The 27,680-nt window shown below is 47.9% G+C and overlaps 2 protein-coding genes across 11 annotated transcripts in view; one reads left to right on the top strand and one right to left on the bottom strand.

The window, feature by feature from the left end:
- LRCH2 (leucine rich repeats and calponin homology domain containing 2) overlaps positions 1–6,370 on the bottom strand; it is a 39,724-nt gene extending 33,354 nt beyond the window's left edge. For all 5 annotated transcript variants that reach the window (XM_041485096.1, XM_041485098.1, XM_041485097.1 and 2 more), the window contains exon 1: positions 6,041–6,370. In XM_041485096.1, the coding sequence (XP_041341030.1) occupies positions 6,041–6,326 (286 nt within the window). In that variant the 5' untranslated portion in view covers positions 6,327–6,370. The remainder of the gene's footprint in view (positions 1–6,040) is intronic.
- An 8,433-nt stretch (positions 6,371–14,803) lies between these two features.
- LOC121363101 (UAP56-interacting factor-like) lies at positions 14,804–25,858 on the top strand. Of its 6 annotated transcripts, none has more exons than XM_041485202.1 (9): positions 14,804–14,973; positions 17,285–17,428; positions 21,111–21,253; positions 22,528–22,649; positions 23,485–23,563; positions 23,980–24,020; positions 24,102–24,176; positions 24,811–25,001; positions 25,679–25,858. In XM_041485202.1, exons 1-9 carry the CDS (start codon positions 14,892–14,894, stop codon positions 25,696–25,698), a joined length of 897 nt encoding a protein of 298 aa, XP_041341136.1. In that variant the 5' UTR covers positions 14,804–14,891; the 3' UTR covers positions 25,699–25,858. The 6 variants fall into 6 exon arrangements, with proteins under 6 accessions (XP_041341136.1, XP_041341134.1, XP_041341133.1 ...); XM_041485200.1 differs by having other exon boundaries at positions 14,805–14,973; positions 23,482–23,563; XM_041485199.1 differs by having other exon boundaries at positions 14,806–14,973; positions 23,977–24,020.
- Positions 25,859–27,680: the final 1,822 nt, after the last annotated feature.

The raw sequence follows: 27,680 nt of genomic DNA, 5'->3' as shown, positions 1-27,680 counted from the left end.
CATACCATGTCAAAAGGACATCATCCATTACTACAAGTCAAGGATTATCTTCCTCTCCATTACTGAAGGTGTCTTGGCTCCAAAAATCTTTCCGAGTTTGAACTGGTAAGCAGAAAATCCCTCTGGAAGCTTTTTTTGTTTTGGCACTTCAGTATTTAGTGTAGAGTATAGTTGTTAAAACGCTTTACTACCAGAAAGAGCATTTTCTTGACAAGTCAGCAAGACTTCTTAAGCTGCCATACTACAGCACAGGGCATCTTCCTCCCACTTAAACTCACCATCATTTATTGGTTTAATGCTGACAATTTCTTTTCTGGCTTCAAAATTTTTTAATTCCAAATTTCTGTCTCACAGACAAGTAATATAAGGGAAAGTAATCCTCATCTGGCAATGAAGCAAAGCCTGGGTTTATTAAGGAATACCTCAAATATACACAGAATTCCCAAGACTTACACCAGCCTCTGTATGCTCAGTAACACACACGCAAGCCTTTGTCCTGACAAGCTTTCAATCTAAATAGACATGAGACAAGCTACAACCAACCTGCAGTAATCAGTGTTTACTACATGATTTATCTTTTGTGCAGATAAAATGGCTTGTCATTGGATAAACTGAGCAGAAACATTTTTGAAGTAAGCTGAACTGCTGGAAGACAAAGAACACTGGAGAACAAGGCAACTGCACTAAGATGAAAGCAGAAAAAATCCTGAAGAAATTGGGTAAACCAGCAGTCCCTGAGCACTGAGTGAACCGGGTCTAGTAACATTTCCAGCATGTTCTCCTGAGACCTGGAGGCCCCTGCTGCAGCAACTTCAGCATCTGCTCTTACTGGCTGGTGCCTCCTACTGACTCTATCCTACTCATGCCAGACCTCATGGCAGCGTTAAGAATGGCCACAAGCCTCTTCTATTAGCTCAAAAATCATTCTACAGCACCTCACAGTAGTGCATGTAACAGCTTGAAGCAAACACTCTCAGAAACCTTTTAGTTCTAGGTCAGTCTTCAACAGAACAAGATCTGGTCACTACATCCTGCTTCCACCTATGGGAACGATGCTGAAGTGACAAATGGCAGGAGTGCTTGGTTTAACACCCAGATGGTCGGGGATTTGCTCCTGTGCAGTTACACCTGCTGCTCAGCTGCCAGTGAGCCAGGGCTCAGAACTCCTTCGAGCCTTTTAACTACACAAAGCCTTTTTCAGAAGTCATTCATTGACACTTGGAAACACATTTGTGATAATCATGTCTGCCAAGCACAAAACTATTTTAGTTCTATACCAGAGTATAAGACTTTATTTTTTATTTTCACCTGAAAGGCACGACCTCCTCTAGACCTGTGAGCACATTATCCTAGCAAGTGGCAAACAATCCCAGGGTGGAAGAACGATGAACATCAGACTGTTGGACAGCCACAAAACAGCAGAGAACTCAGAAGTCTCTTCCCACAGCCATTCCACTATTTTATCACACACACAAAAAAAAAGTATCAAATAACTTCACATTTTCTGTGGAACTCCAGCCTTCAGCCCTGATTTAGTTACCTTTTTGGTAAGGACAGATTTCAGCATTAAATACCAGCCTGGCTGGGAATATGAGTATGTACTTTTGAATCAGCTCCAAACAAGTAGCACAACTTAAATGGGAAAACACACTTCACCCAAAAGAGTATCTCAAAAAGCAAAAGCTACTCCATCATTCTTTATCGCACAAGGTTTTGCAATACAATTCACAATCTAAATTATTTGCCACTTCTGCAAATAATCAGTAATAAGTAGAAACATGTATCCAAAGAAGTAGCTTAGCTGATCAAACACAGAAATATTACAGATCTTAGATGTCGGATATTACAAAACACAAAAGCAGTCAACGCAATGGCAAATTTAATTTTGATGGATGGAGATGGTAAAAACTTCAAAAATTACACATTGCATGTTTTTTGTAGGTCAGTTCTCAGATAAGGCTGTAACACTAAATTTATTGGGTTTTTTAATATTAAGATGTAAGTGGTATTCTTCACAATACAATCCTTTTAGGCAGGCAAATAGTAATAATCAGCTTCTTTAACTTCAAGTCACTGAACTGAACTTGCCCATCACACCAAGTATCTTTAACCAGGATCCTTAACAGTGGCCCTCAGCAAGAAAGCCTCAAGCACACACAGCTCATTTCTGCTTTGCCCAAACACGAGACAGGCTGTGAGAACACTGCAGAAAACTTCCATAATTGTTTATAAACTGTGTCACTTCCAGATTTTGCATCAGATGCATTTCAGAGCATAAACACTAACTCCTCTCCCCCAAAAAACATAGAATCAGAGTTCCTCTTTTTGTTCAAATGTGAAGGAAATGCTGCTGAAGAACAACATTTTGCAATGCACTTGATTTCCAGAATGTAATCGAGATTTAGGATATACATCCCGTATGAATGCAATTTTTTTTAGCTGAATATTGGATTTGTTGCTGCTCTTCAGTTACCACTGTCCTCAATTTAATCAACATTGGCTCCACCAACAGAAATAATTTTATTCAGAAAGGAAAATATAATTAGTTTAGATGTGCATACTGTAGAGGCAGAACTGCATTATAAATTAACATTCTTATGCATTTCACACTCAGTATTAAGCCTTGGGGGTTTAATCTGTAATCACATGAATGGCAATATACCTTAGAAGGGCCAGAAATAGGATGTAAAAAAAATCAAAGACATGCAAGTGATGGTGACAATGGTCTCTGTAACAATGCCATGCCAAGCCTGGTACTGGCCACAACAGGAGGGCTCGCTCCCAAGTCATACTGGAATACACTGGTGTTACTCCTCCATGCTATGAGGAGGAAGCAGGGGTGAGAATGTTGAAATTTCTCCTTTCATCTATTTACAGGCAATCGTTCACCTATTTATAATTGCCTGGGAGTTCCCTTAGAATTAAGAGGTGGTAACTGAAGCTGTTGTGACAAAGCCATAAACAAATAAGTCTGATGGCACCACTGCATTTTCTGGAGCTGTCAGTCACACACCTTTGCTATTTACTAAATTAATTTCTTAAAGGTGCTCACTAAAAAGGGGGAAAATCGCTAAAGGCACAGGTTGACTTAGGTTCCTGTGCTATATTGTCAGACTGAACTATCTTTAAAAAAACAAAACAGCAAACAGAACTCTTCAGCTAAGCAGACTGTGATTACACTGATGTGATAGACTCAGTTACTTAACTGCCGGAGGCCTAATGCTGTTCATACAGACAGAAGCAAAGTTACACACAAAATTACTGGAATATTCAAGATCTCTCCTGATATCTCAAGAACTATAATTTTATTTTCTTTTCAGAAGTTCATTAAAAGCAACACAAGATCTGTTCGGGCAACCAGAAGAAAAATTCAGATAAATAATAAAATAAGGATTTCCTGGCCAAAGTGTGCCAAGGACAATTCACAGTTAAAAACAAACAAACAAAAAGAGCTAAACAGTCAGATATGGTCACTATGCTTTAGACACATAATTTAAAATACAAAAACTATGCCTCAGTATTTGCAAATTAAGTATTGGCATGCCATTATGTAAGTTAGATGCAAAATAAAATCCCAAGCTATTTTTGATAAATCAACAGAAGTTGTGCTTCAACATAGCTCTTGCTGACTTTACTGATATAAAGATAGAACATTCTGGGTTTACAGTAACACTGCAGATCCTACTGCCTAAGGGCTGGTGGTATGGGAAAGAAATTGTTTACATCCCCACTGGCCAGAAACTGTTTTAGATTTGTGACCCAAGCCCCCATCTCCTACACCTCAGCCGCAGTCCAGAACCTTGTTCCTGGGAATACTTTCATGCAAAACAGGGAGAACTGCTACAGAAATACCAGTAACTGCATGACTGCTGCCTCTGAGGCAGCTGCTAATTCCCCATGGAGCTCCAGGCCACACTGACACTGTCAAGGATGTCCATGATTCACCAGCAGAACACTGTTTACCCACTTGACAAAAATTTCTACAGATCAAGTCAAAATACAGACTACAGGTCTTTTTTTAAAAGCATCTTTTGAAAGACATCTAAAATTCGTATTTCACTAGGATTCATTCATAAACCAGGACTACAGTGAATCAGGATTCTCCCAAGATGGTACTTACATAGATGCAGTTTAACTATTTCAGTACAGGATTTTAGAGCAGCAAGCAATAAAGCTATTTCTGCCAGAGACAGCCCTTAAAACATTTTCACACCACCATTCACAACAAGAATTCGATCCTGATGGGAATGACTGGGCTCTACTACATCCTAGAATACAGAGACAAGATCACTGTAGACAGCTCTGACTCAAACACTGAGATTCAAAATAAATGGACAAAAAAAAACTCTACCAAAATGCACACAGCAATAATTAGAAGCAAACAAAAAGTACAGACCCTTGATGCTCCAGCTTCAGGGTACATGAAGTCTTTTTAATAACAGATTGCCTACATGCCTAGTGCTTTGGTTACTGAATAACTACACAAAGCAGTGACCAACAACATTGCTAAATACACTTTTATGCTACTACAAGGAAAACTCCAGCTTCTATTATTTTCATATAACCACTTTTTATTTCCAGCTACCACCATGGACAGTTTCCTATTCCAAACAATATGCCAGCTATTCGTAACCCACGGGGAAAGAAAAGCCCCAAACAGCATCAATTCACTCAAACAACATTTTCAAAAGCCACTACTATTTGTGAACAAAAGATCCTGGGCCTCTCAGTAATATTTTCGTCTAGCACATTGTTTAAAATTATCCATTTTTGGCAACTACCCCAGCAGCAAAAAACGCTACAAGCAAATGGAGATGAGACACAATACGAGAGAACCTCCGTGGAAAAGGTAGCTTTGTTTTCCAGGAAGCATACAGAAAAATGCCTCCATATTTACTTCACCTAAAAGCCTGGGTAAATCCAGGCCCACACTCACGATATCCAACACTGTGAACACACCAAGCTCTCCACACGCACTGCTGGATGGTGACACATCCCTCGCACCCGCACTTGGAAGCACCTTCCTGCTGAGCGGGGACGGCGATACCCCAGGCGATACAGCTTTTGCTGCAAGGGATCCGACACCCTTGAAGGTACAGCCCAACCACAACACGGATCTCTCATTCACTCGAGCGCGAACTCATGCGCTCCCCTCACCCTGCACACCCTGGTCCCGACACACCAATGCAATTCCCCATCCTCAAGGCACGTATGGACCAACACAAGGGACAAACGTCCGATTCCCTGAGACCGCCCCTCTTTCCCGCAGCACCTTCCCCTCGCCGCGCACGGAGCCGTTCTCCGACCCGCGCAGCCCGGGCACACCGACAGCGCCGGCTGCGCTCCCACCACCCAGGGGGACAGCGACTTCCATCCCCGGAACACCGAGCACCACTGAGCTCGGACACGCAGGCCGGGCTGTGCAGGAGCCCCTCCGCCGGCACAGCCCCGTGCCCCGCACACACAACACACACACACACAGAGCCCTGTGCCCTTCCACACTCACACACGCCCCTGTGCTTTCGCACACGCTCACACAGAGCCGCTCGCCCCCCGCCTCCTCAGGCACCTCCGGGTGCCCCGCTCCGCTCGCACACCGCAGGCTCAGCGCGCCCCGCTCACAGGCCACACCTGCACGGACACTCGCCCCACACTCACGCGGCAGAACCGCCCCAGTGCGCCCAGCTGGGCTGCCCCGACACTGCAGCCCCACATCCTCCACACCCCGGCGCGGTGCCTGCACGAAGAGCCCCCCAAAAGCGGAGCCTCCCCGCTGTCCCCCACCGCCCGAACCCAGCGGGATCCCCGCTCACCACCCACAGCGGCCGCTCCCGTGTCACCCTCTCGGCTGCGCCCACAGCCCTGCCCTGCCACCGCGGGGATCCCCCCGCTGCATCCCCGCACCCGGGCCCCGCACCCGCCACCGCCCGGCCCCAGCGGCCACCACAGCGGCTCCGCGCCCTCCGCCCTCAGCGCCGGGCCCGCAGCGGCCCCGCCGGACGCCCGCAGCCCCGGCCCGGCGATGCCAGGGCCCCCTCACCTGCTTGCGTGGTGTCGCTCAGGTCGCAGCCGCTGCCGGGGAAGTCGCGCAGCTTCCTCCCGCTCAGGCACAGGATGCCCGAGCTGCCCGCCTCCTCCAGGGCCCGCTCCAGGCTGCGCACCGTGTGCGACTGCGGCAGAGCTGCCGCGCCCCAGTGCGGCCCGGACGAGAAGGAGAGAGTCAGGTGCGCGGGGATGCCGAGCCCCGCCGCTCCGCTCCCGGCCGCCGTCCCGCTCCCGCTGCCGGTGCCGTTGTTGCCGCCGCCGCCCCCCTGCCCGGCCGCCATCTTGACCGGCCCCTCCACAACAACGACCGGGGCCGCTGCGCAGGCGCCGCGGGGCCCGCAGGGGGCGCCGCGGGACGGGGCGGGGCCTCGCAGCGCCCCTCAGCAGCGCCAACCAATCCGCGGCCGCGGCAGCGCTGAGGGGCGGGGTTTCCTGAGGGGGCGGGAGGCTGAGTGCCGAGGGCTCGTGTGCCGCTAGGGAGCGCTGCCGGGGCTGAGTGCTGAGCAGCGCTGAGGGGCGGGGTTTCCTGAGGGGGCGGGAGGCTGAGTGCCCGAGGGCTCGTGTGCCGCTAGGGGGCGTTGCCGGGGCTGAGGGCTCGGGATTCTCTTGGCAACGGAGGCATCCCGGGAGCGGGGGGAGCCCGGCAGGAGGGTCCCGTAGCCAGGACGGGAGCGGGCGCGGGGGGCGCCGTTCGGGAGGGCGCGGCTGCGGAGAGACTTCGGAGCTGAAGGAACGCGGGGAGCATCGGCTCAGCAGCCCCGGCGCCGCTGCGAGCGCGGCTCTGCCCGGCCCCGGGGCAGATGCATCATTCCTTCCTTTGTCTGGGAACCCAGATGAAGTGAATACAATGCAAATGCAATAGCAGCTCCTCTGCCCCTCACCCTGGGGGAGTCCCTTGGCCTGCAGTTGTGATTATTGTGTTTAAAACCAGCCCAGCACAGAGAAGCCACTGCAGGGGGACCATGGATTTACTGTTAAGTGTGGAATTATGGATATGTACCTACAGCTATTTATATAATGCACAGCAGGAGGGGGTTATTCTTAAATCAACAAGGAAAAGCTTTTCCCAAATGTTCAGACTGCTGTGTGCTACCAAGCACCAGATACCGCTCTGCCGCTGCCCTCACGCACCGCTCGCCGGTGCCGTCGCCGCTGTCCCGGCCCCGCACAGCATCGGCCGCTCCTCAGGCCCGCAGCTCTCCTGTGCCGGCAGCAGCACAGCCTCCGTGGCCTCTGCCTCGCAAACCCGGGCACCGGCAGAGCCGGGCACGGACTGCGGATCCCCGCGTGTGGCAGCGACAAAAATCACCCGCCAATTGTCTGTGGCAGAACAAAGGCAGACGAGCGAGCGGCTCCCCCTGAAATGGGTGAAGGAACGCTCACAAAAGCCCCACAGACACGAATGCGCCGAGCTCACAATGTGAAAGGGCAGTAGAAAGACATAAATCAGAAGCCCCTTGCAAGGTCCAGGGCCCAGCTACCTGAATAAAATGCTGCAGAGCTGCTGGCATACTGGACGCACGCATAATTACCTCTCCTACCATGTAATCCGTCCTTGTCAGTCATTGTTGCATATTTCTCTTCCAAAGAATTGCTCTGGAGCTGTGCTTAGGAAATGCTAAAGAAAGCCTCATAGACCCACATTTTAATGCAATTGTCATATGTTTGGTGAGCAGAATCTGCTTTTAAGCCTTGAACCTCAGCAAGATCCTTGAATTGGTTTGGGTTGGTTTTTTTGTTTATTTTTGCATGCATATGTCGTGCCTAATTGGAGAATCTAAGGGAAATTCCCTCTCTAGGGGGTATGGAAGAGACTGGCCTTCAGCCAGCAACACGTCACTGACAGACAGCTGAGCCATTATGGATCGCTAAAGGACCAGACCTGAAATACCACGGGGCTGATGTCTGGGTGACATTCAGCAGCACCAGTGAGCCAGGATCAGAGAGCAGCTCCTGAACAGGGCAGGGCTCAGTGCAGCGCTCTGTGGGTTTGGGATCGCCCTGTCCTGGCACACAGACTGCCCTTCCAGCAAGGAGCTCTGTGTGCAAAATGCAGCTGTGGGGAAAGGGGTCCCACTGTCACCTGCAAACAGTGTGGCTGCCTGCCTCCTCTGGCCTTAGCTGGGGGTACTCCGGGGGGCTGTGGCATTCAAGCTTTCAGATGAATATCTCCAATCAGTCTGGCTGGGCCAGAGCTTCTGCTCTTGCCCTGAAAAAACGATCATTCCCTGGATTCCCAACAAGAAAATCAGGCCAACCTGTATAAACACTGCTGACTGCTGCCCTTGGTTGAGGTTCCAGCCACAGAGGGTGGAGGGTGAATAAACTCAGACTGCTGTTGGGCCAAGTGTGTAGGATGATTTTGTCTGCAGACATGGAGCAGGAGGCACAGTGGCTCTGCAGCTGGCAAGAGTGAAGCAGAGCAGGAGCTAGGACCAGCTCCAGCACATAAATTCTACTGAACATTAGAGATAGTTGCTCGAAGTTTCCAAAGCATGTGGCACGGCACAGGGCCAGCTCAGAGATGCAGTTTGGCTGTCCTCCCTCTCAGCCACATCACTCAGCCTCTTGCTCTTTAGAGCCCAACTTAGATAAAAAAAGAGGTTAAGCTCTCTTTGTATGAAATAGCCCTGACAAATTACCAAAGAGTTCTTTTGTCACCAGAGTTCTCATATATTAGGGGCCTTTTTATCTTTAACCAAATACTCACTGTACCTGCAGGTGCTCATACAAAAAGCAAGCCAATCTTGCTCAGTCTCACATCTCAGGTCTTCAAAGGAACTGAAGTTTCCCATACCATAGGCTGCAAGCAATGTCTGAGGTTTTTCCTAACTGCTCACCAAAAATTCCCAATCTGCAAACTGTCATGAGCAAATTGGTGCTGATTCAGGCAAAAGCTTGAAAGCTGACTGCACGTTCCTGTGGTAGAGCAAATTTACCTGTGGGGGTCATTTATCACCTCCAGTAGCTGCAGAACCAGAATAGATGTCTGGAATGCTAAGGTCTAATTACTTTTATTTATAATTTCACAGCCTTTCAACAGTTCTTTTTTCCCATGTCCTCCTTTCTTTGTCATTCCCCAAGCAAAACCAGAGTTACTAGTCTAGTGGCAGAAGGCTCCTCAAAGCAACCTTCCTGGCACAATGAGCAGTGAGCCATAGCTGTGCCATCCCTCAGTTTCTCCTGTAAACCAGAGATTGTTGCATTTTCGTATTCATTATGGAAGTTGAGTAGAGGAAGAGGTGGAAATGCTCACATGTTGTCATGAGACTGCACAAGACAAACATATTTTCTTGCAGCCATGCCAGACAGAGTCGAGTTTCAGGAGTTTGAAAATTTCTGAAAATCCCACACTTCCCTGAAGAGCTTCCACTTTAAAAGTATTTGTGGCTACCCACATCTGCTCCAGACGAGATGAAAACTCATAAAGATATGACATAAACAAATTTAATGTTAATGCCTTGAGGAATGAGATCTTGATCAGGCTTTGATCTATCTAACTTTCAACATGGGATGCAAGATGTGGTTACTCACAGCTCTTGCAGTGAGGTAGCCCGAGGCACAGCTGGCCCAAGGCATGCTCAGAACAAGGGAGTGAGGGCTGTGTGTCTGTCCTGCTGCTCTGCCTGCTGCTCCTCCTCAGCCCTGCTCAGCATCATCGCTCACAGACCCAGAGCTCCCCAGGGCACTGCCTTCTGCAGAGAGCCAGACTGGATTCTCTGTAGCGTTGGTGTGAAATTGATTATGACAGCAGGGACTGCAAGAGTGGAGTCCTCGGTTATCTTTGTCACCGTGCAGCGTGTGCTGCAGGCTGTGTCCCAGGGCAGGCCAGCGCCTGTGGTGAGGACATCAAAGCACAGTGACAAACTGAGGTGCTGCCCAGGGCGTTGTGCAGAGTGATGCTCCCTCCACACCTCCACAGTGCTGGCAGGCCTCTGCCAGGCCACACAAGGTCTGGCACCTCTGGCCAAGCAACAGGGATTGTCAACAGCAGGGAGACCCCTGAAGCTTTCAGTGTTCCTGAGTTAAGTCCCTGAGGTGAACACACAGCGGGGGTTTGTCAGTCTAGATTGCCATTTGCTTAGAGAAATTAAATCCTCCTGAAATGTCAGCAGAGCTTTTTTGCATTCTTTAGAGATTTCCTTTTGCTTTAAGCAATTAAACGAGAGCTTTCCTACTGTTCTTGCTGTGCTTCTTTATAAGTACACTCAGTACTCCTCCATGAGTGAGCCACTGAGGTAACATAGTCACTGTTCCTTCAACACTCACGTGATCCTGGTGCCATCTCCATGATGCCTCTTCAAATCCTTTGTGTTTACTTTGCTTATCAGCACATGCTCTATGTGGCATGGATATTACTTTTCTACTTCGAGACCTGCAGGTGTGCACAGCTTCCCACAGGCAGTTAAAATAATCTCCAAATACCTGGATTCAAGATTCATACTAAAGTGGCACCATCTGGCCCATTTTGAAAGTGAAGCAAGCAAATTATACATATATTCCTTCTTAGATCAAAAGGCAAATGCCACTCTATCTCTGCTAAAGGGCAGTCATTTATCTGAAACACCATTTTAAAGAGCTAGAAATAGCTCAAAATACTCCAGCATCTGATGCTTGAATAGAAAAGAAGCAGGCAGGATTCTGTCTAGCTGCCTTCGCAAGCTATATCTGTTCTTTAAGTCTTTTTGTACAGACCACAATGAGAGAGCAGATCCATTAATGAGAATATTCCCAATACCTTTCCCATTGGGAGCATCTGATTCACTGCACATGCTTCACTGAGCATGAGGAAACAGTTCTGAAGGCAATGGGGAGGGGAGCATCTCTCCTTAAAGACATCATTTCAATCCCCACCTATTCCAGCTACATGCACTGCAAATACCTTCTTGCAGTGCTGCAGAGGCCTTTGTCCTTCGCTGAGCATTTTGGTGTGATTTCAAACAGGATTTGTCCTTTTATTCTATTCTGAATAACTTGATTGCTGTGCAGTAGCATACTTGGCTTGCTAGTTTCTTGGAGAGATTAGAAATGTAGGCCTTTCAGTGAAGGTTTACTTTAACACTGAGAGATCCCTAAAAGCAGGATAAACTGAAACTACTCCTACATGACAACAAGCAGCACAGCCAAGGGTGGTGTACCTGTGGATCTCCATTTACTGGAATGTTGCTTGGCTGGCTACAGATTGCACTGAAGCTTCCAGCTCCCTGACATCCTGTTCATGTGTTTTTTTATGGGATGATTGTGGGACACTCTGCATAGTCCAGAGGTACAGATTATGGGTGTTGAAGCAGTGGTTTTGCATGTGTCAGGCCGAGATGACAATTTTAATACATACAGAGAGAGAGGGGGAGAAAAAGCCAACAACCTCTCTATAAAAAACTCAGTTTTGCTCTATGCAGGCTGCATCTGCTAAATTTGTTAAGAAGCAAAGCAAGGATTTTGTCATTGTCCATGGCTGATCTTTTTTTCCCTAAGCAGAGCTCAGTGATGTGTGTACCTCAGCCACTTTATGGCACACAGTGCATACATTCTGGACAAAAACTGAATTATTATCATCAGTGTAGTTCATTCTGGGAATGACTAAAATAAAGAAATATTTGTGTAACTGGAATTTTCTTCCAAGAGCCTGAAGAAGTGTTTTGTTTTCTTCCATCTTCTCAAGAAGATGATTTTCAAGTGGTAACATATGGTTGAAATGCCATGTTCAGCATCTAACAATAAAACATAAGCTCTTTCTAGTGGTGGTTCACCAATTTTGGAGCAAGCTATTGTAGCTGTACTGCTGCCAGTGTGCCTTGTGGAGAGCTGAGAATGATGGGCCTGGGGTTCTTATAAATTAAAAGGCCTAAACATCCCCCTTGTGGGCAAAATACAGTGTCACAAAAGTGATCAGAGTTTTGGCCCATTGAATTAAGTGATTGTACTTTGAGCAATTCTGGGAGAGACTGGAAAGCTTCCACACCCTCAGATAAAAAAAATGTGTACATGTAGATTTACCTTGACACATATTACCTTGTGTGCAAGCCTTACCTTGACACATATTCCTACAGCCACCCGGGCTTAGTTCCCAAGAAAAAAAAACTTAAACACTTATTAGCATTTGAGTCATGTAGTTTTGGGTCCATTTCACTGAAAGGGAACAGTCATATATTTTGCAAGTTTGTATTAAATAACTGTGATATGAGGTACCCCTGAGGATAAAAGACAAAGTGGCCAGTGTTAATTTTGCGATCACAGTGTAAGATTTGTTTCAATAATAAATCATGACAAGTAATTTAACATGCAGAATATTCACTAAATCTACTTAGAGACTAAGAACACATTTCAGATAATACAAGTGTTTGGTTCCTGGCATGTGTTCCTTTCTACCACTGAGTTTATTTTTGTTTAGTTTTAACTAAAAGCCTTCTAGGGCTCTTTGGGGTTTCATTGTATGACAAGCAGAGCATCTGATAAATTGAAAGGCCCAGTGCCCCAAAGTAACACTTGCTCTTTTGGAACAAGTTGGTCCTGTCTGTGCCTAACAAGGGGAAGGATACCTGGCACCCTTGGCAGAGGTGCCCCAGTGCTCTTTGGGGGCTCAGCTTGATGGTTTGTTACCACAGTATCAGTGAGTCAACACAAAACACTTCTAGAAGAAAGCATAACATAAATATTTTCCCTCCCCCCTTATTTGTTTCTTTTTTCATTGTTCATTTATTAATCTCCCTTTTTAGTTGTGAAAGTCACATTCCTGATGTTCATTTTTTTAGGATGCAGAATCAAGTCTGTGTGCCAGACACCTGCAATCTCTCCAGGGCAAGGGGATTGTGCTTTAGAAGAGACTCTGGCTCTTCAGGCCTTTTCACCAACTCCATCCAGCATGTGTCACCTCCACTGTTGATGTGAGAAATTACTCAGGACTGAGGTGATGGCAGTGCTCAGACATACTAAGCAAATGGGACACTTGCCAAGATGTTAAGAGGTCACAGACTGGCAGTTGAGAGATAAGAGCACATATCAGCTCATACTTCCCAGATGAATAAATATGGCTTGGAAAGGTTTTATCATTGCCTTTAATGCTATGCACTTGAAGGAAAGCAGCTAATTAAACCTCTCAGCTGGTGAAGTGGAATTTGCTGCAAAAACTGCCTTGTAGTTCCACAAAAAATGTCTTTTGAATATTTTAGAAGTTGCCATTTCTAAACTCAGCCTTTGTTTTCTTTAGCCCCAGATGTTTCACTAAATGTGATCGAATAGAAACACTGCTGGAAATCTCTCAGCTGTTGCTTCCAGAGTTTCTGAAGATACAAGTGTCCAAGATTTTACAGAAAGCCAGGAAAGTTCATGACACAGAGTGACCAACTCCAGCTGCTGCCCTGTGTGGAAACCTGGGTCATTCAGCTCACGGCTGGCCTTACCCGAGGAGACTCCAGACCCCTGCTGCAGCCCTTCCCTCGTGTCTCTGGACAGCTCTGCTTTTCAGGACACTGCCCAGAGCCCTGCTCCAGCACCCTCCTTGGGTGCTAGGAAACGATACAGCTCCTCTCTCAGTACATCACTAAAAGCTGGGCTTACATGGATACTTCCAGCCCTTTCCCAGCAGCCACAGCTTCTCTGGATACTCTGGCTAAATTGCTGGGAAATCTCAAGGATTCTTTTTGGAGGAAAGCTCTTGGACTAGGGCAGTGTTAGAGCCAGGCTCCCTAGAGAACAGCAGAGCCCCCAGCACACCTTGTGTGCCACAGAACATTGCAAACAAGGTATCAACCCCAGTTCCTCACATCTCACACCAATCCACTTCCATGGTCGCTCTGCAGCATCACTGCAAAATACAGCAAAGGTTATTTGTTGCTCCCTCAGCACTGTTCTATTGTTTTCTTTCATGAAAGAACAACTCCCTAAACCAACACTTTCAGAAGCACTTGATCTTCCCAAGAGCTGTACACATACCAGGAGGCAATTCTTGCCCTGATTGATCTGCTTGTAGAAATTTCTCTCCCATTTGAAGTGAAGGTGGAAAAAAACCCACTGTATTGAAAACGCAGAACATGCAGACACTGTTCACTATTTATGTGGCCCCTATTACATACGTGGTGAGAAAGTTTATTTCACAGCATTTATCCTAAGGAAACTTCAGAGAAAAGCATGCTCCTCACTTGATGCATGGCAGCCCTTTGGAAGATACTGTTCTCCTATCTCTTTTTTATTTCTTCACCTGTCTTTTAAAGTAGAGGAAGATGGTTTAGCTCACATTTTGTATTCAAACTGTAGAATAGCTTCGGTGCCATAACCAATGCTGCAGAGACTGAAAGATGCCTGAGTTCTGTGAGTGATCGGGATGCTGCCCCAAGACCAGTCCCAAATGGGTGCTTCCTCCTCCGAGCGCTCACAAATACGAGAACAGGCTTCATGCACGAATATGAGCCACGAGTATCTCTGTTCGTAGTTGCCTTGTTTTTCTGGCCTTCAGAAGGAAGCAAGGTCATTCCATCGTTCACATGGCTCAGAACTGACTGCCGCGTTGTTAAGATACATCTGCTGCTGGCATAAACCCCGGAGGAGGAGGGTTCGGGTGGAAAAGGGGAAGAGAGTGTCAGCCCGGAGGCTGGGGCACGGTGCTTTAGGCAGACAGGGGTGGAGGGGAGGTGCCGATGGAAAGGATCGCCGGGGAGGGTGCGGAGGGCAGGCAGCCAGGGCAGGGCTGAGCGCGGGCGGGGAGCGGCGCTGGCCGCGGGCGGCGCAGGGGCCGCTCGCTGCGGGAAGCGCGGCCGGGCACAGCGGCCGGGACAGCCGGGGCGGGCGGGGGCCGCCGCGGGGCCGGCACATTCCGGGCAGGCGCAGTGAGCGCACAGCGCTCCGGGCCCATGGAGGCGGCGGGGCCGCAGCCCGCGCCGGGCCCCGCGGCGGGGCCGCAGCCGGGGGCCGAGGAGATCGACATGTCCCTGGGTAGGTGCGGGGCGCTGCCGGGCGGCGGGGCCGGGCCGGGCCCTCCGTGCGGGCGGGGAGCCGGGGTGGCTGTGCGGGATGGCTCGGGCCGGAGGTGGCCCCGCCGTGCGGGTGCCCCTGTCCGGGTGGCAGCACGGGCCGTGTGCGGGGCCGTGTGCGGGGCCCGGGCTCGGCGCTGGGCTGGCAGCAGCCCGGGGCTCACGGGAGAGCGGCCCGGGGGGCTCAGGCAGAGCAGCCCCGGTGACAGGCGAAGGGGGGCCATGGCCTCGCCGTGCTATTTATAGCAGCTTGCTCCGATGCTCGCCATTCCTTTGGCACAGGGAATGTGGACTGAGCATAAACAACCAACAACCGCCCTGTGATGAACTCCCCAGGCCTGGATTCTGACGCATGGATGAGAGATCTTGGTGGATTATCGTGTTGGTGTCGGTGCTGCGAAAGGAAAGGCCAGCAGCACCTTTTGTTACTGGATCAGCTTCCTAACTGAAACCTTGTGTCATTTCTTCCCAGCGAAGAGTCATTTGTTAGGAACGAGGAACATTTTCCACTGCAAACCCAAACTGATCCCTTGGCTTATGCACCCTTATTTTAATGTTTCTATGAGGAGCTATAGCAACAGTGGATCCCTAATTTTTTATTTATTTTTCTCCCATAGTGTTGCACACCCTTTTTCTCTTTGCTGATGTGTGATGCTGCCTTTGCTTTTGCTCTCTCGTTTACTGCTTCCCTCAGTCAGACCTCCTGTGGTCCAGCCCCATATTTCATCCAGAATACACCTTACTCAGCGTAGAAGAGAGAATTGGAAAACAAGAGGCCCCTGGTGAAGAGCTTTTTCCAACAGGTGTTTTTTCTATGCTTTCAGATACATTTGTGCCTTACATGAGTTAGCAGTCACAAAAAAACTTCAGGAGCTGCTTTAAAGCTGCCCTGATAGATCTAATTCTGCCTCGAGGGCATAGATGTACCATAAATGACCTCTCAGGATCCCCTTGCAGCCTTGTGTGGTAGTCCATTACAGTGCTCTGTTAACCCCATCATGTTTATGGGCACAAAATGCAGTGTAACAACTCATACCCAAACAAAAAAGACACTGAAAGGTGACAGATCAGGCACCTGAGCATTCAGCCCCTCTCATGTTCCTCCTCATGCTGTGGACAGCCCACCCTTGGATGAGTGTGGTCACCTCCCTGCAGAGCATGCAGGGATGCTTTCAAAACGCTTCAAAGCATCCTGTGCTCCAAATCACACATGTCCCAAAGGCACATTTAGCTGAGACCATTAGCAAATTCATCCCAAGAACATGGCCCAGCGTCTCCCAGCCTGCTCTTTTCCTGGCAGACTTGAAAGAGAAATCACAAAAGCAGCGTGTTCTTACTTGTGCTCTTGTTTCTTTTCCTTGGGCTTTGTATTCATTTGGACACAGGAGTTTCTTGATAGGAAATGACAAGGGAGCAGTGCTGGAGGTCTGATAATTTATGGAAAGCACCCACTGAAAGCTGATGGTACTTCTGTCCTCTGACTCCAGTGATACATTAAGGAGCTGGAGTAGCCACTGGCTGGGAAAGGGCCTGTTTTGGATGCTTCATTTCTTGCTAATTCATTCAAGTTAAAACATTCTGCCTGTAGCTTCACAGATGTGCCTTTATTATTTTCAATTTGCAAAGATTTGCAAAGTATTTTCTGGAAGATTTGAGGTTAAAAGAAGAAAATATTGGAAAATACGAATTAATGAAGAGACGTCCCTTTGCCATTCCTCTTCATCAGAACTGCTTGAATTAAGAGGATCCCGTTGATTGCAGACCAGCTGATTGAGATTGAGGGGCCTGAGCTGTTTCTTGATAGAGCTCTGCATCTGACAGTACTTTGTGCATGATCCAAGTAGCTCAACAGCTGTCACATCCTCCCCCCTTTGGCCACCTTTTCTACAACAGTTCAAGTCAGACCTTCTCAGAAAAGTTCTTTGCCTAGCACTGAGCTCCTGGTGCCCCTGCAAAAACATCCTCCCTTAGGCTTGTGGGAAGCCTGCACGATCAGATCTCCCAGGGAATGGGGTCTGAAATCTCGGTCCTGCCCATGGTGGGGACGTGCTGGGTGGTGGCACATTTGTAAATCATTTGCTGCACTCTAATCTCCAGCCTGCAGGAGCCCAGTAAATGGATCCTATACTTTCTAAGCTAAGCTTAATCTTTCATTGTCTGCCCAGCGTAGCTCACAGAGCAGCAAGCTCCATGGACAATTCCGAGCCCCCAAAGAGGGAATGACTGTTGGTGTTAAGTGCAGTTTCTATGGGTTTCTCCTCATTTCATTCCAGATGACATCATAAAGCGCCACAGGAAAGAGCAGACAGATGCCAGCGCCGTGGGCGACAGCAGAAGGCAGCAGGTCAAGAACAGGAGTTCAGCCTCTGGCTATGGGCGGCCCCGATACCGAGCCTGGAAGCAGAGGAATTTGCAAGGTAGATGGGCACTTGGGGCAGCAGAGGCTGGCCAGGCTGGGAAATGCATTTTTAGCAAAATCCAGCTCTTAAATCCTTCTCCTGTCCAATTTCTGTGTGCGTATAAGATGCGCTCAGGCTCTGATTAGCTTTTCTCCCCATAACAATGGAATATCAGGGCCCTTTCAGAGCATAATTCATCCATTTCTCTCCCTTCCACTCTCATGAATTACTAATTTAAAGTGACTTAATATCTATTCTCTATTCCCCTTGGCTTTGCATATTTTAATTATGCTTCTTCCTAATCCTCATTTTCCCAGAGCAGACTGAAATTATCCAAATTACCCCCTCAGTAACTGTATTTGATAGCTCAGTTATTGAAGCTAAATTGTCACTTTTGCCAAGCATGCTATTTTTATGGTGAGGTTTTTTTATAATACCGAGTGATCACACCTTTGTTTTGTTCCACTGGCTTTTACCTACAAACCAAAGTTATCTGCTGCATGAAATGGCATCTCTATGAAATTTTTTCTTTTTAATTACTGCTAAGTCACTTCCTGAAGATTTTAGTGATATTTTGCAGAAGTATCTTTTCAGTCTTATATTGGAGTGCTAATCACAGATCAGGACAGTGGGATCACTGGGAGCAATGCTGCCTTCCAGTTTTGTGTTCTTGGTGACCACCACAGACTCCCTTACAGAGGATTGTTCTAGTTCAAATCATAATGGTGATAAATGCCCTTAGCAAATTGATTTTTCTATCAAAACCCACAGGCTTTGATATTCTCGCGCACTCAAGCAATTACTGCACCCAGAGGCAAATCCAAGAAAATATTTTTTCCCTATTTCTTAGATGGGAGAGCTTTTCTGTTAATTTATGTAATTATTCCTGCTAGTTTTAGTATTTCATAGGTTTTCAGGGAGTCTGAATTCAACCCTGCCAAGTGCAGAGACCTGCCATGCTGTGTGGTGCTGATTGTCAGTAGCAATTTGGGGAATCTCAGCATGACTGGGAATTTAGCCCATAATTCATCAGGGGCTCAGTTCACTTCAGTCCCTATTGAAATGCAGTCCTGTCTGGGCTGAGATGTGATAACCATTATCAAAATGATGATCTGAGGAGCCCAGCACTGTAATGACAGAGGAGGGAGAAGGGTATTATGCTGATTAAACCAGCAAGCAAAGTGCTGTTAATCCCTCTTGGAATATGGCTTAAACCTTCTCCCTAGTGGGAGAAAGATGATTTTTAATGACGAGAAATTTGAATTTCAAATCTCCTTGGAAAAAAGAGTCTGTCCGACATGGGAACTTGTGCTCAGACTGGACTGGCTGAGCAGAGGTGCCTTTTGGCCATCCCAGGTGTGCTCAGAGCCAGGCTCTGATCACACACCCAAACATGGGGTGTGTGTGTAGGGGTTCTTCCCCAGCTGCTGACACTGTGGGGTTTTATTGAAATGTTCTTACATTATTAAATATCTGCCAGACCTTTTGCAGACATGAAGCCTCCCATGTGTCACACTTCAGGAGGCAGATGACAGAGCGAGGCCTTGGTCCCCAGCTGGTGTGATGGGGTCCCCCTTGGAGGCTGATGGCTCTGTCATGTGTTATTTGTGTTGGGTGAGCTGTGCCTGAGTGCACTGCTGAGCACAGGCTCTCTAATAGGAACAGACTGAAAGGGACACGATTTTCTAGTCAGAGCTGCCTTCTGCAGCAGTCCCTCTCATTGCCCTGATGGAGTATCCAGGAAAGGCAGCTGAGCGCAGTCTGTTGTCCTCTCCAGGGTGTAGGAGAGCTGTGCAGCAAAGCTGAGTGTCCAGGAGAAGAGCAGCCCAGCAAACAGGCAAGAGATAGGGACAGGCCCAGGGTGGGGGCTGAAGAGAAACAAGACAGGGCAAAAACAGACTGGGGGAATAGAAGCAGGAGAAAAAATCAAAGGGACATGGACTACAGAAAGTCCACATGTGGTCAAAAAGAAACAGTTTACCGAAACTGAATGTTTGTCACGAGAGAAACATTTACATACCTGTACTTCTGCAATGAGAGGGTATTGTCTGCAAAGGAAATAACAACTGGCCCCAGAGCTTGTGAACTGTGTTGTGTTTTTGTGCACGTTCCCAACCAGCACCTCTGGCCATGGGACACAAAGTACCCCACCATGGTGTTTGGTATCTGCTTCCCAAGGGCCTGTCCTGGTGCCCTTCTGTTTTAGAGCCAGAGCAGCTCAAATCATCTTCAAGCATGTTCCAGTGTAAGCAGCTCAGGCTGGTGCTGGCTGGTGTTACACCCTGAGGCTGGAGCCTTCATTCATTGTGGCAGTGGTGGCCCCTCAGAGCAATGCCGCTGCTACCTCAGAGCACTTCATTTCCAGTTGCTCCAAGGCAGTATAAATTGCTGTCACGTAGCAGTCGTTGCAAGATCAATATATGCACCTCACTGCTCTGTGCTTTGTGTCAGTGAGGTTCTGCTGTGAGATCCAGGGTTTGAGTGCACTCCCATTGCTCTCTGCCATGCACAGCTTTGTGCCTGATTTATTCACCCCCAAGGTGTGGGTGCATCTCACTGGTGTAGCGGCTGTTGGGGGGAATGGGCTGAAAACAGAGGAGCTTCAGTGACCTTGCAGCTGGGGATAGACAGCAAAGTGTGAAGCAGCAGTGAAGGAAAACACACATCTACTGCTGTTTACCCTCTGTGTGCACTGAGAAGTAGAACATCTGGTTATAGATAATGGAGGCGTTTGGTAGACTTGGACATGCTTGAGCTCCCTGCCTCGGTACAGAGATCAGCATGGTGGTGACCCTATGCAGGCAAACCCTTGAGAAACTAGTGTGAAGGGCAGCCTGGTGATTCTCCAGCAATTGGCCAAGCTTAATGGTGCTGGTGCCCAAGTGGCTGTGCTTAGGTGTTGCTTCAGGGATCTGCTGCTTTGTGAGGTAACAGAAAAAAATTCCATCTTGGCATTCCAGCTGTGGGTTTGTGATTGTTGTTGTTGTGCCTGTGTCACCTCACAGAGTGACTCAGAAATTTGCTGTCTCATTACGACTACAGAATTTTATTATGTGGAGTAATTAGGTTTGGAAGCACTGTGCCTCAGTCTGACAGGGCTTTCCTCTTGCTCAGCACTTCACACTTCAGCACTCAAAATCATCAGCAGGCTTAGGGGAGAAGGTTAAATGCAGGACGAACAGCGGGTGTGTGTGTATCATAAAAGAGCACCAGGAGACTTCTCCTTCAATACAAGAAGCTATGGTATATCAAGCTAAAAGAAAAATAAAAATCATACTATGATGTGGGCCCTTAGAGCTGTTTCAGGCTGCTGTGGGGTTGGCTTTGGGATGCTTAAGTCATGTGTATATCTGTATCTAAATGCTTTTTCTGTTTCATCGTTAATTCATAGCAGTGTGAGCTCTGACAACAGATTGACAGGTCTCCTGATGTGGGTGTTCCTGTCTTTATGAGGAATCAGAATTGTAAAAGGCTTTTCTCTTCTGTATTCTTTCACATCAAATAATGTGTATGGCAGTCCTATATACAGTAAGAGTGCTAGAGAGACATTGGAAAAAATAATTATTTAATATAAATCAGTGTGACTTTTGCACCACTATTTCTGTAGTATCAGATTAAGTTAATCTTATAATCTATTTACAAAACTGTAGTCATAAACCAAATTTTGAAAGATGCTAAAGTAAGAGGGCTTTGTTTTTAGGACCTCACCGTTTCAGAAGAGGCTTTGGACAGCAGCAGTTCAGTCGGAGACAATTCAGGAATGCCCTGCCTGGTCGCAAGAGGAGAGCAGCTGCTGCGTTCGATGGAGTGAGCCCTTTAAATCGCCAGGCGTCGGCTCAGGAGGTAGGGCAGTAAGGAAGGTATGGCTTTTCCCAAATGTCATGTGGAAATCTGCTCAATTTTATGATCCTGGAGCACCCCAAAGAACAATCTGCATAAAAAACATCTTTTAATGCCTGTGCACAGCATTTGTATGCATAGGTACAGAGTACAGACATACATGAATATGGAATAGCAATTTTACAGTTAGCTTTATAAAGCTTCTGACTTAGCATAATTTTACTGATCAGTTCCCATGAGCTTTGCTAAAAAAGATTTTTTAAAATTGATATGAAAAGGTTTAAAAATATTTCCATAAAAATTAATTCCATGGCATCTCATCTTAGTATTATAATTTAGAGGAGGTGTGTTAAGATTCTTTGTTATTTGTTCTCCACCCAGAGCATTTTCCAAGTTCCTGTGAAGTCAAAGGACAGACTTGGTGACTTGTCAGGTGACTCTGGTTCAGAGATATACTTTCACCAGAGACACTGATTCCCAGTACTGTGACAGATAGTGTGAGAGGCAGCTGGGTTTTCCTGCACTGATGAAAATCCTCTCAGTTAGGAGGTCATAGATGTTCAGTGAGCTTTTTAAAAAAATGCAAGTGCTGAGGAGAATGGCACATTTAGTGAATGTGTTGTAGGGGTATAAATAAGAAAGCCCTAAACTGAGCATGCATGTGCAAGGAGTGAGGTTATTCCTGAAAAGAAAGACCGGGATGACTCAGATATTGAGTGTGGCTGGTATTTACAGAGAGTAATAAGCAGTTGCTAGGAGGCAGAATTCTACAGTAACTTCCACTTTGCAGGAATAAACCAAGGGGGAAGAATATGGAAATAGACCTCAGTTAGTTGGTACTAACATGATGGTAGCTGTCCCACAGAAGTCACCAGGCTGGAACCTGGGGCAGTGTGTGTTGGAACTGCAGGACAGACCCTGCTGAGGGATCTTCTGGTGTGTTCCATGCATCAGGGTGTGGTCCAGGCAATGCATGTGTCCAGACAAGAAAGAGCTGATGACCAAAAGGAAACCTGAGCAGGGCTGTAATGCACAGCTTCTGCGAGACTTGCTCTGCATGGACTAATCTTTTATTTCTTCTTTGGCTTCTGCAGCACTAGAATGAAACATTCTCCCTGGCACCTGTAGTTCCATGTGCAGGAAGGGAGGCACACCCCCTGACTGACTGTTGTCAGCAGAGAGCAGCCCCTTGTGTGCTGTCCCTTGCCCTCACCCCCTGTTCTTGTACCAAGATTGTGCTGCAGGTGACAGCTGCTGAGGTCTCGCTGCTCTTTCAGGGCACCAAGAGCAATGCTTTTGCCAAAAGCAGCAGTGGGCAGCAGGAGGAGCAGCCACAGCCATCTCCAGGCCCCAAGAGATTCAGAGCAGATGCTGCCAGCATCCACACCCCAGGGAGAAGGTAAAATCTTTGGTAACTCTGGGTTATTTTGGTTTTCAGTGGTTTTTACCTGTGCAACTCATGGGATTTCCCTCTTTGTATGTGCCAGCTGGGTGTGGCTACAGCCATGTGCATGTACAGCACCAGAAAAATACCCCTGGGTATGTTAGGAAGGCACCTGGAAAGAAAACAGTCTCATGCTCATAGTTAATAATGGCAGTTTTATTTCGGGAAGCACAGAAAATGTGACATTTGTATTTTTCATAAACTTTGTCACTTGGGGAAACACTTTTGAAGGGTGAAATAGCATTTATTTTGATACAGGCAGGAAATACAGATTCCAGCCATAAGGGATGGGCAGAGACAGGGCGTCTGTCCCAGCAAGGGGCTGCAGGAGCAGACTGTGCCCCAGGAGCTGTGAGGAAGGCAGTGTGCCAGGTGCTGGGCACTGTCTCGGTGCCTGTCTCATCGAGATCATTATGTTCTCTGAGGAACAATGGAAAGCTTCAAAAGGAAGCTCCTTGCAATCCTTCATCTGCTCTGAGCAGAACAGGACGGAACAACATTGAGAGGTCCTTGCTGACCTGATTTTTTTCTATGATTTTCCTCCCATGTTTTTTGCTTTTAATGAGCAAAGCTCAGAACACACAAACTGTTGCCTCATTTGAGCAGAAAATCAAGTTCCTCTGAAATCCTTTGCTGGTGCGAAAAACCTGTTGGGCTGAACTCGGTAACAAACAGCCTCATTTGCTTCTTACACTGCTTTTTAAGACCAGCTTGGGTTAGATATTTTGGCATTAAATGTTAGAGAGACCTGGTATCATCCTCACCTCCTGTCTCTCTCCTTTACCAGCAGGCCTTTCCTGCTGAACAGGGGACCAGCGTTCCAGCAGAAGCGAGTGCAGCAGTGGTTCAAAGCCCGCTTCCAGAGAGGGGTCAGTATTTGAGATTTTCCTCTGCAGTCTGCTGGTAGTGACAAACCTTCACATTTTACCAGCCCAGTTGTAGCTTTGCTTCCTAAAGTAAAGAGGTGGAAGACCTGAACGCTGCATGTATTGGTAGGAAAGTATTTGCAGGCAGTTTTTAATGCAGCTTGGTATTCTGGCAGCTGGGAAGTAAATCCTGGGAGGGTGATAAAAATAAACCTTGCAGTTTATAGAGCAGCACAGGCAGGGCAAGGTAAAGGCACCCCATACACATCACTGTGCCACTGGGAAACCCCAAATTAGTTTCTTGACAACTCACAAGGAAGGAGCTCTTCAGATACACCAAACAAAATCCTGGAAAAAGAATTACTGTTTCTGAGAGCTAGTTCTTTTAAGTAATTGCTTTTAAATATATTTTACAGCAGATGGATTCTCAAGGAGAAGGGAAACCGCCAAGGATGAGAAGGTAATTGGTGAACAAAGGCACAATGCAAATAGACAGTGCTCTTTCAGGCTTGAAGCTGGATAAATCTCCCTGTCTCGGCAGGTGGCAAGTGAAACCCAGCCCGGGAGCAATTCTGACGGTTTCTGTGGTTAATCCCCAGGCGGGCCAGCCCAGCCTGTAAGTAAATGAGGTGATTTGTTAGGATGGGAGCCCTACAAAAGCCATTGCAAATCCTTTTAGCATTATTGCAGCTTCACTTCTGTAATGAGTGTGCAGTGAATGGTTCAGACCCAAAATGGTTAGCAAATAATGTCTGGTTCCTTTCCCAGCATATCAGAAGGAGATAAAAATCTCCTGTATTTACCTGTAATTACATGGTAATCTGTAATTACCATGCCCTCATTTGTTATGCAGAGTGAGGAGAAATGGAAGCACCATTGTGGGAAGAAGTGGCAGGCTGGTTGTGCTGGTTGTGGGGTGTTGGGAGAAACAGCGTGCCCCAAAGGGACACCTTGTGCCCGCTGTGTAAGAGGAGCTCAGAGGCTGGAAAGGGGCAGCTGCAGGACCTGGCACCCAGCTGGGGGCAGAGAGAAGGGTGGGTGAGGGCACTGTGCATGTCCTGGGTGCAGAGAGCACCCCTCAATAGCCTGGATGTGACAGTCCCCAGTGCTGGAACTCTGCCTGCATAGCTGCTCTCCTGGCTCTGCCAGGGGCCAAACGCGCCATGGGACAGGTGGAGTGTGCTGCTTTGCAGAGGATGGGAAGTGCTGCCTTAGCATCCTGAGTGACAGCAGCTCTGTGCTTTCCCCAGGCCTGGATCCAAGCACCCATTCCTGCGAAGCCAGAGACCCCCAGCACGGGTGGCCAAGCCCCAGCCCAAGGGGGTGCTGCTGAGGTTCAACTTCCGCGCCATGGCCAACCAGGTAGAGGATTGTCGACGGGACAGGAGGCACCTGGCTCCCTGCAGCAGCCCTGCCACTGAGCTGTTAACGTCACACTCAGGTTTCTGGGGCTGCCAGCTGGGTTTGTCTAACACAACCTGGGAGGAAAGTCCCGTAGCTGTGTTGGCCAGGTTGCTCACAAAACTGAAGGCACTTGAGAAGACTGTTCAGCAACTACAGACTCAGCCCAGTTTTCCCCACTCTCATGGCCTGTCTTGGCCTGTTCATGTGCTTGCTTGGAGCAGGGAGGTCCTGCTGATGAGTAGTCCTGGCCAGAGGGGACTGTTTCACTGTCAATGCTTACCATTCCTCAGAGACATGTGGCACTTCTGGGCTTTGCTCGCTCTTTGCTTTGGTGCCCTTCTTGGTGTCACATTTTACACTGAAGTATGGTCCAAGAGCCCTGGGGCAGCTGAGAAATCCTGTTCCACCTTCTTCATTGCCGGCGTTTCTTGTCTGGACAGTTTGGTTTTACCTGATGCCTTGTGCTCAAATGCCATCTGCTTGCTCCTGTTCTTGCCGAGGATGCCCTCTGTCTTAGGGCTGGGAGCTGCTTGGAGGTTTTCCAGCCACACACAGTCTGTCGAGCTCCCTGTCTCTGTGTGCTGAGTGGTTTAATTGACTAACCAGCTGTGAATCACCAGCCTGACTGATGGGCTCTAATCAATACCCTGCTACAAGTTTGGCTGTGCTTTGCCACGAGACAGGGGACTGACTCGCTCTCGCTTTCCCCTGCAGACCAGCCTGACGCTGGATGAGAGGTTCTCTGGTCTGAGGAATAAGAGGCGCTTTACAGCGGCCAGGAGCGCCGGACGGACGGTCACCATGCCTTAGGACCGCGTGCTCGTCACAGGGACTGCCTGTGACAGTCCAGGCTCCGTGACAAGGCCTCAATAAAAGTTGCTAGATTCCCTTTGAGATAGCTGATTTGGCAATGTGCTGTCTCCTTCCTTACACATAGAGTGCATGAGTGATTGAGGGCAGGGATCAGGCAGGATGAGAGTTTGGGCCACAGCACAAGGCAGGTGGGACAGGGACAGGGTGGTGGAGGGGGATGAGTGGAGATGGATTTGCTGAGAGCTCTGCTGGGAAGCTGTAGGGCTGGCACCAGCCCTGTCCCCCTGCCAGGGCACCTGTGCTGACCAGGGTGATGGCTGATTGTGGGAGGGTGTCCCACGGAGCCTTCCCTACATTGTCTGGTGGGTGGGAGGGTTTGAGGATGATGTGCCTGCCCACATGGGAGACAGAGCAAAGTGGGGATGCTGCAGTTGCCCACAATCACCAACATCCATCTAACTGCCCAACTTGTGCTTGCAGGCATCCCTGCCCAGAGATTTGCAGTGTAAGACCCCTCCACCCTGAAAACCTGTTGCTTTGCCCTGACAGTCAGGCCTGAGCACCTTGCATTTCTCTGTGGATTGCGTGCTGTTCTGACTGCTGCTGCAGGGACGGGGTGAGATGTGCCATGCCGTGCTGCTGGAGTAACTGTCCTCAGCACGGAGCAAGACAGGCTGCCCCAGCCCAGATCACATTTTCCAGTGCTGAGTAGTTCTGCATTAGGGTTTTTGTAGTTGCAGCTCCACCCATGCTCAAAGCAGCAGCATAATCAAACCAGCAGCAGCACTCTGATAAACATTGGGTGAGATGTTAATGAGCTGGGTTTAGACATTTGTTAATGAAGCCCTGCATCAACCCTGAGTAACTGCTCCATTCTCCAACCACTGCTGGAACCCAGCACTGAACGTGCTGGACACAGCCTGTTACTGGGCTCTAAGCTATACTTATAACAGGAAATATTTGATAGACTGCTTTACTTTTTACACTGAGCATCTTTAACAAGAGACTGGACTTGGCATTGGTTTTATAGGAATGTGTGAAATGTTGTTAGTTGACGAAGCAGTGATGTATGAGTCCAGTGCACTGAATAAAAAACTTAACTTGTCAAATGTCACCTCTGGTTATTTCCTTTCCTTCAACAGCTCTTTGGTGCAAGTTCAGCTTCTGTGTGACACTGCATGGCCTGGTGCTTTGGGGGAAACTGGTCCCCATTGGTGCCCACCTACAGGCAGTTTACTGCTTTAAAAGCTGGCTTCAAAGCAGAGTGAAGTTTTCAGTAGGTATTTTGTAAAAATCTTTGCTGTGGTCTCTTATGCCTTGAATGTTACTGGCAAAATTATCAGAGCAGTCCTGGCTCTGGGTATGTTCAAAATTAAACAAATGCACCCCAACACCCCAGTTAATGAACTCTGTAGGAGACATCACCCCTTCCTGCAAATAATCTGTACGTCACAGAAGTTAAAAAGTTGAACAAGAAACACAAATGGCAGTATCCCTGATTTCAGTTACCTCCTGACTGTAAATATGGACAGAAGACAGCACACTCACTAGGAAAGCCCGAGCACTTCTTCAGTCAGGTTGCAAAGGGATGGAGCCATTCAGTCCTGAAAGAACAGCTGAGTGGGAAACATCCTTTTGCTGTTCAGATTGCACCTTGATTCTATTCTCCAAAGAAACATTTTTTAGCAATCTGTACCTTATAATCTTTTAGCCACTCTTTATATTGAGGGCTTAGGTGATAAAAACTGCTTTTTTTTCCTATTTTGATTCCCTTGCAGTGCTGGGTGACTTTTTATGTAGCAGGAGATATAACAGGCTTTGCACTGAATTCACAAGCAGCCAGAATGCATAAGCATCACAAAAAAACGTACTGGGAGAGGGCACAGTGTGAGCTCAGCCCAAC

This window comes from Pyrgilauda ruficollis, unplaced genomic scaffold, assembly GCF_017590135.1.
Source record: "Pyrgilauda ruficollis isolate IOZ18807 unplaced genomic scaffold, ASM1759013v1 scaffold7, whole genome shotgun sequence".
NCBI classification, from domain to species: Eukaryota; Metazoa; Chordata; class Aves; order Passeriformes; family Passeridae; genus Pyrgilauda; species Pyrgilauda ruficollis.
This window is presented reverse-complemented; position numbering and strand designations above follow the sequence as displayed.

Bases quoted from the DNA above. Each gene is read 5' to 3' on its own strand.
- LOC121363101 (XM_041485197.1), top strand. From the start codon at position 14,892: ATGGAGGCGGCGGGGCCGCAGCCCGCGCCGGGCCCCGCGGCGGGGCCG. The intron at 21,254-22,527 runs GTAGGGCAGTAA...CTGCTCTTTCAG, and splicing joins GCCAGGCGTCGGCTCAGGAG to GGCACCAAGAGCAATGCTTT. The intron at 24,021-24,101 runs GTAATTGGTGAA...CTGTCTCGGCAG, and splicing joins AAACCGCCAAGGATGAGAAG to GTGGCAAGTGAAACCCAGCC.